This window comes from Pungitius pungitius, chromosome 6, assembly GCF_949316345.1.
Source record: "Pungitius pungitius chromosome 6, fPunPun2.1, whole genome shotgun sequence".
Classification (NCBI taxonomy): Eukaryota; Metazoa; Chordata; class Actinopteri; order Perciformes; family Gasterosteidae; genus Pungitius; species Pungitius pungitius.
Window position 1 is genome coordinate 16,276,121 of NC_084905.1, and position 12,897 is coordinate 16,289,017.

General features: G+C 39.7%; 3 protein-coding genes across 5 annotated transcripts; 2 read left to right on the plus strand and 1 right to left on the minus strand.

Annotated features, from left to right (window-relative positions):
* Positions 1-386: 386 nt before the first annotated feature.
* Positions 387-4,849, plus strand: idh3a (isocitrate dehydrogenase (NAD(+)) 3 catalytic subunit alpha). Of its 3 annotated transcripts, XM_037450643.2 has the most exons (12): positions 387-514; positions 859-924; positions 1,526-1,588; positions 1,728-1,811; positions 1,986-2,100; positions 2,294-2,481; positions 2,755-2,888; positions 2,985-3,087; positions 3,192-3,256; positions 3,645-3,729; positions 4,281-4,433; positions 4,514-4,849. In XM_037450643.2, the coding sequence occupies exons 1-12, from the start codon at positions 488-490 to the stop codon at positions 4,595-4,597; spliced, it is 1,167 nt and encodes a 388-aa protein (XP_037306540.2). In that variant the 5' UTR covers positions 387-487; the 3' UTR covers positions 4,598-4,849. The 3 variants fall into 3 exon arrangements, with proteins under 3 accessions (XP_037306540.2, XP_037306541.2, XP_037306543.1); XM_037450644.2 differs by lacking the exon at positions 859-924 and having other exon boundaries at positions 427-514; XM_037450646.2 differs by lacking the exons at positions 859-924; positions 1,526-1,588 and having other exon boundaries at positions 473-514.
* A 3,130-nt stretch (positions 4,850-7,979) lies between these two features.
* dnaja (DnaJ heat shock protein family (Hsp40) member A) lies at positions 7,980-11,442 on the plus strand. Its single transcript, XM_037450642.2, has 8 exons — positions 7,980-8,137; positions 8,460-8,600; positions 9,492-9,666; positions 9,757-9,861; positions 9,949-10,176; positions 10,285-10,515; positions 10,616-10,716; positions 10,821-11,442. The coding sequence occupies exons 2-8, from the start codon at positions 8,469-8,471 to the stop codon at positions 11,034-11,036; spliced, it is 1,188 nt and encodes a 395-aa protein (XP_037306539.1). The 5' UTR covers positions 7,980-8,137; positions 8,460-8,468; the 3' UTR covers positions 11,037-11,442.
* On the minus strand, positions 11,052-12,769 carry rps27l (ribosomal protein S27 like). The gene is made up of 4 exons (XM_037450648.2): positions 12,650-12,769; positions 11,999-12,107; positions 11,786-11,896; positions 11,052-11,677 (listed from the first exon to the last, which is right to left on the minus strand). The coding sequence occupies exons 1-4, from the start codon at positions 12,653-12,655 to the stop codon at positions 11,649-11,651; spliced, it is 255 nt and encodes an 84-aa protein (XP_037306545.2). The 5' UTR covers positions 12,656-12,769; the 3' UTR covers positions 11,052-11,648.
* Between the last annotated feature and the right edge of the window lie 128 nt (positions 12,770-12,897).

Here is a 12,897-nt window from a genome sequence, read left to right on the forward strand (position 1 = left end):
TGCTGTACGTACATAGTAAACAATGTTTGCACATCTACTGCCAAAGAAAACATGGACTCGGGGACTCTTGGTGGTGGTCCATCTATACTTCGAACCAGCAATAAAAAACAGTTGCCCGTTTATGACCGCATTAGCTTTTCCTCTCATAAATAAGCATTTTTTTCATAATTTAAAAAATATTCCTAAAATTCCAAGCTAATCCTGGAAGGTATCCAGAATAAGAGCATGCAGGTATCGATCACTATTATTCAAAATGTTTATTTTGTACGTCGCTTTGGATAAAAGCGTCAGCTAAATGACATGTAATGTAAATTGGTGTATAACTGAACGTTTGATCCATAAACTTATTTAGATGTTCCACGAATCATGTCGTTAATTGTTAATGTGTTTAATGAGGGTTTATTTTGGGGGCGCACAGCGCCAAACGGAAGTCCGCTGTGTGGCGTGTCGGGCTTGACTCTGCTGCATCGACCTTGGCTAGTTGAAGATGGCAGGAACGGCGTGGAGGTCAGCGGTATGTACGGTGCAAATGTGGAAATAGTATCTTTAGTATCACACCACACCCATGACATTGTGTTTAGATTATCCCAGGGATGGTAAGACTGCAGACATAGCAGAGAATACTGTTAACATTCCCTACTGGTTTAACTAACGTTAGCTAGCTTCACGCTACTTCCTGTTAGTTACTATAGCAACCTGATCATTGACTGCTGTTTAGCTTGCTAGTCGCTGGTTAGCATGCATTCCACGAAAAGGGTAACATTGGCTAACTTGCACGTCTCTAACCGTAGCTTGTTGTAAAGGTTAGCTTATAGCTGATTGCTCAACAGATTTCACTGAAATGTCCCTCATCTACAGATTCTTAATCTACTAAAACAGTGGGGTTTGTCGCTCAATGGCAAGGATAAAATCAAGGCTCAGGAAGTAAGTTAAGTCAAGCACTCTGATTAAGCATAGTTACTTGTTGACCATCGTTGTTGTGTTGGTAGTCTAATGTGAACTCTCATTAGTGTTTCAAAGCCAAAGGTCTCCCCTAGCATCACTTTTACTGTAGGTGATCTACATTACCCACATTCTGATTGAATGGTTTTTATCAACAATAAATGATCGTTTTATGTGTTCATAGTAGCTCATTCTAAACAAGAAAACAGAACTTTGCCTTTTCAATACAACGACCATGCTATTCAGGAACTACCGACTCCTGCTGGGAATTGGATTGAGTCTCCTCTTCTGGAATGTCCTTGCTAATTGATGCCAAATCACGCTTATCCAACCATCCAGTTATTAATCGCTTGTGCCTAATGTAATTATGTACTGCTTTCATGTTTATAGATATTACAATGACCACCGATGCAACAGTGAGAATGTACCTTTTGGTTCAAAGAGTGCAGTGCACAATTAACAATTATCCAGATGACTTAGTCTCTCCTATAAAAATCAGTGTAACAATTTGGGGTAATTGTGTTCTCATTTAGGAATGAGGTTTTTTTTTCCTTTACAAACCATTGGCCATTTTGATTGTCAGGTTTCACAAGTGGTTGGAGCTCTGAAGAAAGAGACTCTACAACCCAGGACGTTCACGCGTGGAGTATGTATCCTCCAATGCTACACAAGAAATCTTGAAGAATCTTGATGCAACTTTTTGCTTACATTAATCTGTGACTCCTAGAGTCTGTAATTTTCTTATATTGTTGAATGTTATGTTTCTTTTTTTTTCTGCCACTCAGATTCACACTGTTACTTTAATCCCTGGGGATGGAATTGGTCCAGAGATCTCCACTGCTGTCATGAAGATATTTGAAGTAGCTAAAGTTAGTACTCAATTACGGAACCAAACATCCTTGTTCACCAGCGACATCAACTAGCAAATTAATTGTTTATGTTGCAATGGATTATACTATAGTTGCATTTGAAACAAATCCGATCAAATCATAAATTAAAACTTAAAATCTGCATAATGTAATCTGTACATTCTTATTATTTAGGCACCTATTCAGTGGGAGGAGAGAAATGTTACAGCCATCAAAGGACCTGGTGGCAAGTGGATGATCCCTCCTGATGCGAAAGAATCCATGGACCGGAACAAAATCGGCCTTAAAGGTAACGTCTTTAAGTATTATTACTAAAATAAACTACAATAGCAATATCATCACTCTGTCCCTTGAGTCGGAAAGAGGTTTAAAAATATGTGACGCGTAAATTACTGTTCATTCTTGACACGATACATTCGTTTGGATCCAACCCGAGTGTTATTTTTGTTTTAGTAAATAATATTGACTTTTTTAACATACAGGTCCTTTGAAGACACCTATAGCTGCTGGCCATCCCTCCATGAACCTCCTTCTGAGGAAAACCTTTGACCTCTATGCCAATGTGCGCCCCTGTGCGTCCATTGAGGGCTACAAGACCCCCTACACAGATGTGAACCTGGTCACCATCAGGGAGAACACTGAGGGAGAGTACAGTGGGATTGAACATGTGGTGAGACCCTTTTAACAATACATAACCTGTTAAGATGTTACACCCTTTACGGTTTATTTTTTTAATAAACATTGTTATTTTTACATTTTGCTTTTTTCCTCACTGAATTATCATTTCAGCTTGTTTCATTTAATAGATCAAATACATCATCATCTTCTTTCGCTTCCCCAGTAAAGATATTAAGGAACTGAACCATTAGCAGTTTGTATTTTTAAACACTAGTTTTATTTGACATATTTGACCTGAATGTCTTGTGGATTTGTACATTTTCAGATTGTTGATGGGGTTGTACAGAGTATTAAACTCATCACAGAGCAAGCCAGCCAACGCATCGCAGAGTATGCATTTGAATATGCCAAAAATAATCAGAGGGCCAGTGTTACTGCTGTTCATAAGGCCAATATTATGTAAGTTGTATTCAGTACAAATTACCTGAAGTAATTTGTCATTCTAAAGCTGTTTGTCAAAATGAAATGGTTGTCCTCTGTTGACATTGTTTATAGGCGCATGTCGGATGGCCTTTTCCTACGAACATGCAGAGAGGCTGCTGAAAAGCACAAGGATGTGAAGTTCAATGAGATGTACTTGGATACTGTGTGCCTTAATGTAAGTCCCAATCGCTTCTGAGAGTATGTATCATGTTTTAGATGGATGTATTTGGTTGGATGTATATTGATGAATAGTGGCATTGTTCATAAATGTTCTCGTAGATGGTACAAGATCCCTCACAGTTTGATGTATTAGTGATGCCAAATTTGTATGGTGACATCTTGAGGTAAGTAAACCTCTTACACAGTGCACCTTTTTATATAATACGTCCTACTTGTCTCCATTGTATTGTTCCTCAATGAAATGGACCAAAAATGACACATTCACAAATTAAAGTAGTTGTGCAGAGAGCAGATGATGTAATCCTGCAGCAAGTTCTCCATTTCCGAACATGCATTTACACACCAGTATAAATCATATCATCTGGTTTTATTGTACATTTAAAAATAAGGTGAAACCAAGACATTGATGTTCTGTTGAGTATTAAAACATTACACTGACTAGATCTACGTTTGTTGCAACCTGTGTGCTTTAGTATATTCATGAAATCTAGTTTGTATGGTCAATATTTCTGTACAGAATGCATCTTAAGTTAACTGTTTTTACCATTGCAGTGATCTTTGTGCTGGACTAATTGGAGGTCTTGGAGTGACTCCGAGTGGAAACATTGGTGCTAATGGTGTTGCCATATTTGAGTCGGTATGTTCTTTTCATTCCCAGTTATCAGATTATTTTGTATTTTATGTTTATGGTCAGGTTAGGTTAGTTAAAGAGTGAGTTCTTTAATCGGCCATCAACAGCCGTGAAAGTAAAACAGGCCTCCCCTTTAGCAAGGGAAGAAAATATACCACATTTGAAAATGAAAGATTTTTTTTTTTTTACCACATTTGTTATCAATTGACCACCATATGTTTTTTACGTTCTGTGATATTTTACAGTGTGTTCTATAGTTCTATATGTGGTTGGGATGGGGGGGTTCCTGGATTTTCTGTTCTTGAGCACTGCATCGCCACCTTGTGGTATATTTCATCCCCGTTACATGGGGCCGAGCAGGCAATAGTGATCTGGGTTGATTTTTTATTTTTTTTCTTCCCCTCCGAAGCATCGTACAGATTGAAATATTGTAAAACAAAAGATTTGGAAGGGACAGACCTCCTTTAGAGTTATAGTCCAAGTTCGCCTGGTCCCGTTTCTTATCTTTTCAGAAATGTGAACAATGACCATACGTTGTGATTAATTTCTCCTGCCAGGTTCACGGAACGGCCCCGGATATAGCAGGAAAAGACATGGCCAACCCCACCGCCTTGCTGCTCAGTGCGGTCATGATGCTACGGCACATGGGCCTGCACGGCCACGCCCAGAAGATTGAGACGGCCTGCTTCGACGTCATTCGAGACAAAAAGGTAATCTACTTTTAAAACAACAAAGGAATGCCATTTTGGTTGTATTTTTTTGTGTGATTTGTTTATCTCTTGTCTTCAAGGCTCTGACCAAAGACCTGGGAGGAAACTCAAAGTGCTCAGAATTCACTGATGCAATATGTCAACGAGTGCGGGAGCTGGTTTGATAAGACCACGAGTCATTGGTAAGGGTCACTTTAGGTCAAGTTGTATCTTCACATAATGCACATTTTCAAACATGACGTGTATTTATAAAAATACTCTGGGATTACAAAATTCCAAAGTGTTGTATTATTCCTGTTGCACTGTCTCTAATGTAACGTATATGTAATATGGTTTCATTCTGGAACTGTTTAGTCTGTGGTGGATATTGTCTGTGTATTTGCGGAATTACAGCTTTTGTCGTATACAAAAAATTATTTAAGTTATTTATACATAAAAGATGCAATCTGGACCCTCCAAGACTTAAACACCTAAAATGTCAAACCCTTCAATTCTGTTCAAATGTTTGTCACATTCATTTATGAAACAAATGTGTATTAAAGCTTTAATATTTAAAAATTATTACCGTTAGCAGGTAACGGAGATCATGAAACTTGCAAATATATATTTTGCAATCAAGTATTCATGTCATACTGTGTTTCTTGCGGCAAATATATTGAATGTATAATGGAAAAAAAATATCACAGTAACATCACAAATGTTAGACTTTTTATTTGATGTTATGCAAATGACTTGTGGTTGTCATAAACCTCAGCTGCTATGATGATGACTCTTTTGTGATTTGATTCCTGGTAAAAGTAATGTCCTTGTCAAGTTTTTATCCAAATTGGTATAAACCATGTACTGAATATACCACATAATTTACAAAGAAATACCAGGTAAGGACCCTTCAAACAAGTAACTGTTATGATTTCAAAGCGGTAAAAATGAATTCATAAGAAATATTTCTGCATGTGAAGATGAATCCAAATAGTGTGACTTGTTATTAACAATTTAATACTTAAATATATATGTATGGATCCTGCGTTACTTATGCATTTCTAAACATAAGCCCCGGAGATAATTCAATTGTTAGCGTGACGAGTGATGAGATATGTGATGTGATTTCTATACAAACAGTAATTTCTATAGGAAAATGACACTACTCTTGAGGCTCAATGACACACAACAGGGTGACGAAGCTTCATTGTGGGACCTGTAACTAAAGAAAAATCAAAATAGTCTTTTTTTGCAGTCTTTAAAATTGCACAGCTTTTAGTACATAAAGCATCATCTATTTAGTACATAACAACATTTTTTTTATCCATGTTCTGCCAAATTTACCAAGCTCTCACAAAGTATTCTCGTACAATAGTCCACTTTTCTTCATGTTGGGCATTAGAGGTGTCTGCAGAGCAGACTCAGCTGATTCCTTCTTTAATGGTCTGGTACACTTCTTTGTCCTTTCCCCCCAAGGATGTCTCCCACCTCGGTTTGTCGGCTTCCGAGCTGACGACAAAGCGGCATGGCCTCCAAGCCCCTCCTCTGTTGGCTCCATGGTTTCTGTTTTGCTACATTACCGGAACACAGTAACATTTCTAGAGTGATAGAGATTTCTAATTTATGACTAACTGTCGTACTTTGTGAAAGTATTTACTTTAAATGCTTAATTACATTCGTTCCCCCGAGTTTGTAAAAAATGTTAATGTCCAAAAGCGGTTGATTCACAAAGATACCGTTCTATCACTTGACTTCACATTGGATATGGTTGATGTCACGAATGCAGCATCCTTTTTCATTATCTGGAGGCATTACCTCCAGTGTTAAAAGCATTGACCAAAACTTCCTCCTGGCCCTCGTTCAACATGACATTGCTGATGGTTGCTCTTTTTTCAGTGCTTCTCCTCCAGCTGTGATATTCAGCTCTGAATGAAGAGAGCGCGACAGGGCACCCTGACATTACATCCCTCATAAGGAGGACAAAAGAGCTGTATATTCTGTGCAGAACAACATGGACTCAAGTGTGGGTAACGTACAGAATGTCAGCTGGAGGCCTAAGAGGACCAATTATTTCTTACGAAAGCTTAACTATTGTATGATTTCTTTTCCCTGTGTTGTAAGATACACCTTTTATCTATCTTCACCAGATATTCAGAACGCAGCTTCATGTCTTCCATATTGAGGAAACGCATGAAACCTTTCTTCTCCTCAGAGTCTATGTTGACCATTTTCTATCAATATTCAGGAACAACCTTACCACAGCTATGTCAAAAGAAATAGTTGTTTTGATTTTTCATTTATTTTTACCTTGGAAGTTTGAACATTTTGGGACCTGACAAATTTGAGTGTTTTGCAAGTGGTTAAAACCCCAAAATGTGAAAGCGAGAGTACCTGCAGGAGTTTATCCAAATGCTTTTGGTTCTCCACAACAATGTAGTCACTTGCCACATACTGGGAAGCTTCTGGTGAGTTTGTGGTCTAAAATCGTGTCGCTGTTCCATACACAGGCCATTGTAGTACTCATGAGAAAGAGAGAAGTTACTGATTGTGACGTGGCCGCAGTGGAAGCCACGATAAAGGCACAATAACAACTGCTTTGTTTATTTAGATACAGATAGAGGCTGATTCAGGTCAAGGCTGTAGGATGTGTCTCTCTCACCATGATGAGCCTCCGCTGGAGAGAAGTAACAGTCTGCCGGATTGAATCTTGGTTCTTCCACTCCAAAGATCGCTCTAAACCGAGCTTTGCACATTAACACGGTTTTGTGTTTTTCTATTTATAAAGGTCCATTGATGTTACTCAATAGGGATTACGTATCAATATGTATATTGGTTTGTACAACATACCTAGAGCAATAGAGGATGTCTGCTATGTCTGTTTTCATACCAGTCATCTCACTCAGCAGACCCACGTGCTAAGAACTTACCAACAAAGGCATATTCTGTCTGCACGTGTGACTCCTGAAAATGGAAAAACATGGAAACGTCCCGAGTAACATTGGGACAATTGGGCTGCCTTTTAATGTCATCACATGGGTCTAATTTTCAGCTATGCCATTTACCGACACAGTGTCGGGCTTCGAGCTAAGTGCTAAGGCCCCCTCGCTTTGTTTCACAGAATATGTTCAAGATTGGACGTAAGGATTGCAAGTTGTTCTTGAAACTGGACTGATTTTACTTTTGGCTTCCATCCCTTATTGATAATTGAGAGTGGCAGCGAAAAATAAAAGTTATCCCACTGCAACACTGGCATTCTGATTATTATTATTATTATAGCCTGTAGCATCACCGTGAAAATATTGCAATATTGGTCTTATTTGATCTCTTTAGTTAGTAGTTGTACGGCAGCACATATTATTAAAACGGCACAATATAGTTAACACATACATACATCCTGGTGTCTTTTTCCCCAACTTCAACAGCTAAAACATTAGTAGTGGTAAAGTACTAAATACAAAATGTAAATATGAAATGATTGTATTAATAATGCATTAATTATACAGTTATGTAAAATATCAGAGTAGCCTTTGGCCCACTTCCCTGTAACTACTAGAACACCCCCCCCCCCTCCTCCTCCTCCTCCCCTCCCTTTAGCGCCAACGACACTTCCGGTCTGCTCTCCTCTCAGCGCTCCAGAAAGTTCTGCCCCGCGGAGCCTTTATAAGAACCAGCCATCTTCCGTCCCCATTCTCAGCGAAGGCTAGGACACCAATAGCGACCTGCTGGTAAGTATACTCCGCTCTGACCTGACACCGACATCCAGCTATCGGGCTAAACGGTCCAACGGCTCCACTCAAGCTAGGCCATAACGCCAGGCTCGTGTTTTAAGAGGGTTAACGTTACGGAGGTAAACCGCACGTGCTGCGGGCTGTAAAGTCTCCTCGCGAGCTGCTCGGGTTGAAGCCTAACGTTATGCAACTGGCTCTGCGTTATTCATTCTTTAGCCGACGTCCATTAATGCTGTTGGTTTTGTGTCATGTAGCATTGGTTGCTAACGTAACGTAATACCTGCGGGTTTTTTTCCCGTGCTTTTTTTTTCTCCCTCAGTTTGTCACCATGGTTCACGAAACCGGCTACTACGATCTACTGGGCGTCAGTCCCAAGGCTTCCCAAGAGGACCTCAAGAAGGCTTACAGGAAACTCGCACTGAAATATCACCCCGACAAGAACCCCAATGAAGGAGACAAGGTAGGGTATCGCGACTAGCATGAAGCTAGTGTCCGTTTATGGTTGCTAGGACCGCCTTTCTGTTCTAATTTTAAACGGCTCGTCTTGTTGAATTGCCCCCCCACACACACACACCTCCTCCCCCCTGGAACTTTCTGGAATGATCTCGCGGCTCCTCTTGTTTTTTGGGTACAGGAAGACCCGCCCCCTGACACCGGTTGAAATGCATCAGTCGTGTCAAGAAGTTGAGAAATTAAAATGTAAAATGATGTGGCTCGTGGTCGCTGTAAACACTGCTTTAAGACTCAAGGGCGCATCTACAAATCATTCAATAGGAAATTACCCGGTAATGTAAATATACCAGAAAGGCTTAAAGAATCACAAGGACCTCCTCAAGGTGTGGATTGCACGTGTACCGTGGATTAATTCTTATATTTAACGTTTATCGCTCCAGTGTGAAGTTTGACTCATGATCTCTGACAATGTTAAATTGTTAAAGGGTTCAGATTGACACCAGGACTCAAATTCCATTCAGTCACATTATGATGCCTTCAGGGTTTGTTCGTTAGAATGAGTCGTGGGCGTAGGTCAATTTAAACGTTATCATCATGTGTGCACATTTCATTTTTGTCAATGTAGTTTTGGTGGGAAATTTATGAATACATCCTGTTTATTCCAACTAGATATTTTCACAGAAATATATATAAAATTAATATTAGATGAATTATGACAACTTTGCACTGGCTTCAAAATAAAAACGTTTTTTGTATTCATTTTAATCATAATTATCCAACAATATGGATCATTAGTATCTACTACCAAAAGAACCTTGATTTATGGATTTTTCTCCCTCTTTTGCATTGAACCTCGACTGATACTTATGGAAAATATGTTTCCCTTTTATCACAACAGTTCAAGCTTATATCTCAAGCATATGAGGTGCTGTCGAATCCAGAGAAGAGAAACCTTTACGACCAAGGAGGAGAACAAGCCATCAAAGAGGGAGGCATGGGTGGAGGAACTTCCCCCATGGACATGTTCAACATGTTTTTTGGAGGTGGAGGAAGGATGCAGAGAGAAAGAAGAGGTAGGATTTAAGTAATCTAGCAGCAGACTGTTTATATGTCCATGGCTTGCACTTGTGTTTAACTTGAATGTATGTGTCCCTTTGATGTAGGGAAAAATGTTGTTCACCAGCTTAGTGTTTCGTTAGAGGAGATGTACAAGGGCGGCAGCAGAAAGCTTGGACTTCAAAAGAGTGTAATTTGTGAAAATTGTGAAGGTAAAGTAATTTTTTTTGTTTTTAATCCTACATTAAATAGTGGGTGTTTTTTAAATGTTCAATAAACTGCATTCTGTTTTGATAAAGGTTACGGAGGTAAGAAAGGTGCCTTGGAGAAGTGCTCAAGTTGCAAAGGACGGGGAGTGCAGATCAAGGTGCAACAGATTGGCCCAGGGATGATTCAGCAGATCCAAAGTATGTGTGCAGAATGCCAGGGACAGGGCGAGAAATTTAACTCTAAAGACCGCTGCAAGAACTGCAACGGACGCAAAGTAGAACGGCAGAAGAAAATTCTTGAAGTTCACATTGATAAAGGTATGCCCGCCCCTCTCTGAGTTGGTCCTATTTTACCTTGTATTGTAGTTGGTTGTGTACATATTTTTTTTCACTGCAAACTAAACTGAAGATGCATGTGCTGTACAGGCATGAGAGATGGCCAGAAAATTACATTCACTGGAGAAGGCGACCAGGAACCTGGGTTGGAGCCTGGGGATGTAATAATTGTTCTGGATCAGAAGGAGCACCCTTTGTTCCAGAGAAAAGACAATGATTTGACAATGAAGATGAATATCAAACTCGCCGAGGCTCTGTGTGGTTTCAAGAAGGCAATCCAAACATTAGATGACAGAATGCTCATCATCAGCTCACACCCAGGTAATGGATGACATTAGATACACTCCGGTACTGCCTTATCTGGTAGTTTGTATGGGTAATAAATAACCAAGATGTACCTTTTTTCTTTCCTTTTTTCAAGGCGAAGTAATCAAGCATGGCGACATAAAATGTGTTCAGAATGAGGGCATGCCCGTTTACAGGGAACCTTTTGAGAAGGGGCAGCTTTTCATTCATTTTCAGGTAAGCTATACTGAATGCATATCTGCACTGTAGAAAAAACTATTTAAAGGGATTCTTATGCTTTAGAGAACTTTTTAATAAGGTAATTGCAATTCATCCGGCAGGTGGACTTTCCAGAGAACGGTTGGCTACCAGAGCATCTCATGTTCCAGCTGGAAAGACTGCTTCCTCCCAGGGACGATGTAATGATTACTGACGAAATGGAGGAGGTTCAACTTTGTGATGTGGATGTGCGGACCAATCAGCGAAATGCCAGTAGGGAATCTTACGAGGAAGATGAGGAGGGTCCAAGAAGTGGAGTGCAATGTCAGACGCAGTAATCAAAAAGAAAAAGCTGTTGTAGAGCATGTGTTTTTTATTTTTATTCTTTCCTTGGTGAACATGCTTTTAGAGATCTGCCTTTCAGAGTAATATAATGGAAATAGGTAGCATTAGGTGTAAAACATTTGCCGAGGCAATTTTGAGCAACTCCTGGTTCACAAATATGCGAGTGGAGTATTTATTGCACGTTTCATTTGTGCTCCAAGTTGGCAAAACTGTATGTTGGCTAACTGCTATATGTCTCTACTTAATATCCATGTCTTTTTATATGTGTATGTTTTTCCTAAGAAATCTATGGCACATATTTTCAAAGGCCCAAAAGATTACTATACTTTCTGTGAAGGTAATTTTCAAATTGTGACAAACCGTTTTTGTTCTTCAATAAAAGTTCCAGAATGCTTCACATTTTATTACTGCTTTATTATTTTAGATTTGTTATTTTTTCATTTAAAAAGACTTTATTCCAGTTCATGATTCTTTATAATGCAAGTTGGACATTTGCACAGTAGCAGAACCTGCCATTAGTCAATGAACAACTGTGTTGTAATTGATGGACATGATGAGGGATTTATCAACAGCACGGCTTGATTACAGACAGTGGGGAATGCCTTTTAGTGTTGCTTCCTCCTGAAAGAGCAACCTGTAAAATAAAAAAGATTAAGTTAGGCAGCTGTCTACCTATAGTTAGCATGTGTACACCATTAAAAGGTTTATTAAATAGCAATGATTAAGCTTTGGGATGGTTTACCCTCAGTCAGCCTGGCCTTTCCTCCACTTGACTGGCACAGCACTGTGGCACATCCCACACACAGCACCACTGTCTGAGCATGGCTGAACACCGTGGTGATCTTATAGCAGCCTGCAAAGAAACCATTCCACGGTGGGCAAATGTGTACCGTAATAATGACAGTAAACTTAACAAATCCCGGAGTGTTTATGTGTGACCTTAAATGTACTGTACCTGGGCACTTGACGTCCATAAAGTAGGAGTTGGGACTCTGGACGAGTCTTTTCTTTTTGTGCTGTCTTCTTTGAAGTTCAATAGAAGGATGGAGGAGGTCTCTGGCGAGCTACAGGGAAAGTACATTATAACAGGTAATACGTTTATTTAGTCAGACAAGTTGTGATAAGTTGACCCGAGCCAGGTTAAGTCAGATACGAAGTTGTCTTTCCAATACGTAACCCAGTGTTGGACATTGTAACGTCGGCTCTGTACGTGTTTTGTAATATAACGTGACGTTAGTCCACTACGACGGGCACTATGACAAATAAGTCCACATTTTGCTTAGCCAACGTGTAATGCAACATTTTAGCACGGACGCTGGCAAACCCCCGATCAACACAAGTAGCGACAACTTAAGCTGCAGTTGTTACAATAAAAAACAAATGTCGCGTTTCAGGCGCCCGGGCTAGCCAGGGCTAACGCTACATTAGCTAACTATCGCCATGTGCTTCTGCTGCCACGGATGGCCACCACAACCTCCGCGGGTCCAGGACACGCAAACAACCGCACAGTAAGGCGATGGGAACTCGGTAATAGAAATACTGACAGGTGACAACATTGTACAATAACAAAGAAAACAAATCACCCAAGAAGAACACCGTAACTTACAGGCATTTTCACCGTGATAGGCTCGCTGTACTGCGCATGCGTCGCCTGGTGGCAGAGGAACGGTGTGAGCTGCTGTTCCAGGAATTGTTGTTGCCTCAAATATCCTTGGATATTATGAACAGGATATATTATCATCATATTATCCAGAATCATTGTCTTTCAATGCGATTTTGTTTGACGAAATAATATATTATTATTATTACACTATGTCATGTAATAATAATAATAATAATAAACCAATACATGTT

What these genes read in the sequence shown, in the direction of transcription:
- idh3a (XM_037450643.2), top strand. Translation starts at nt 488, where the DNA reads ATGGCAGGAACGGCGTGGAGGTCAGCG. An exon ending in CCAGGACGTTCACGCGTGGA is followed by an intron (nt 1,589 to 1,727) that starts GTATGTATCCTC and finishes TCTGCCACTCAG; the next exon opens with ATTCACACTGTTACTTTAAT. An exon ending in TTGTATGGTGACATCTTGAG is followed by an intron (nt 3,257 to 3,644) that starts GTAAGTAAACCT and finishes TTACCATTGCAG; the next exon opens with TGATCTTTGTGCTGGACTAA.
- dnaja (XM_037450642.2), top strand. Translation starts at nt 8,469, where the DNA reads ATGGTTCACGAAACCGGCTACTACGATCTACTGGGCGTCAGTCCCAAG. An exon ending in CATCATCAGCTCACACCCAG is followed by an intron (nt 10,516 to 10,615) that starts GTAATGGATGAC and finishes CCTTTTTTCAAG; the next exon opens with GCGAAGTAATCAAGCATGGC. An exon ending in AGCTTTTCATTCATTTTCAG is followed by an intron (nt 10,717 to 10,820) that starts GTAAGCTATACT and finishes TTCATCCGGCAG; the next exon opens with GTGGACTTTCCAGAGAACGG.
- rps27l (XM_037450648.2), bottom strand. An exon ending in TATGGACGTCAAGTGCCCAG is followed by an intron (nt 11,897 to 11,998) that starts GTACAGTACATT and finishes GTTTCTTTGCAG; the next exon opens with GCTGCTATAAGATCACCACG. An exon ending in AAAGGCCAGGCTGACTGAGG is followed by an intron (nt 11,678 to 11,785) that starts GTAAACCATCCC and finishes TTTATTTTACAG; the next exon opens with GTTGCTCTTTCAGGAGGAAG.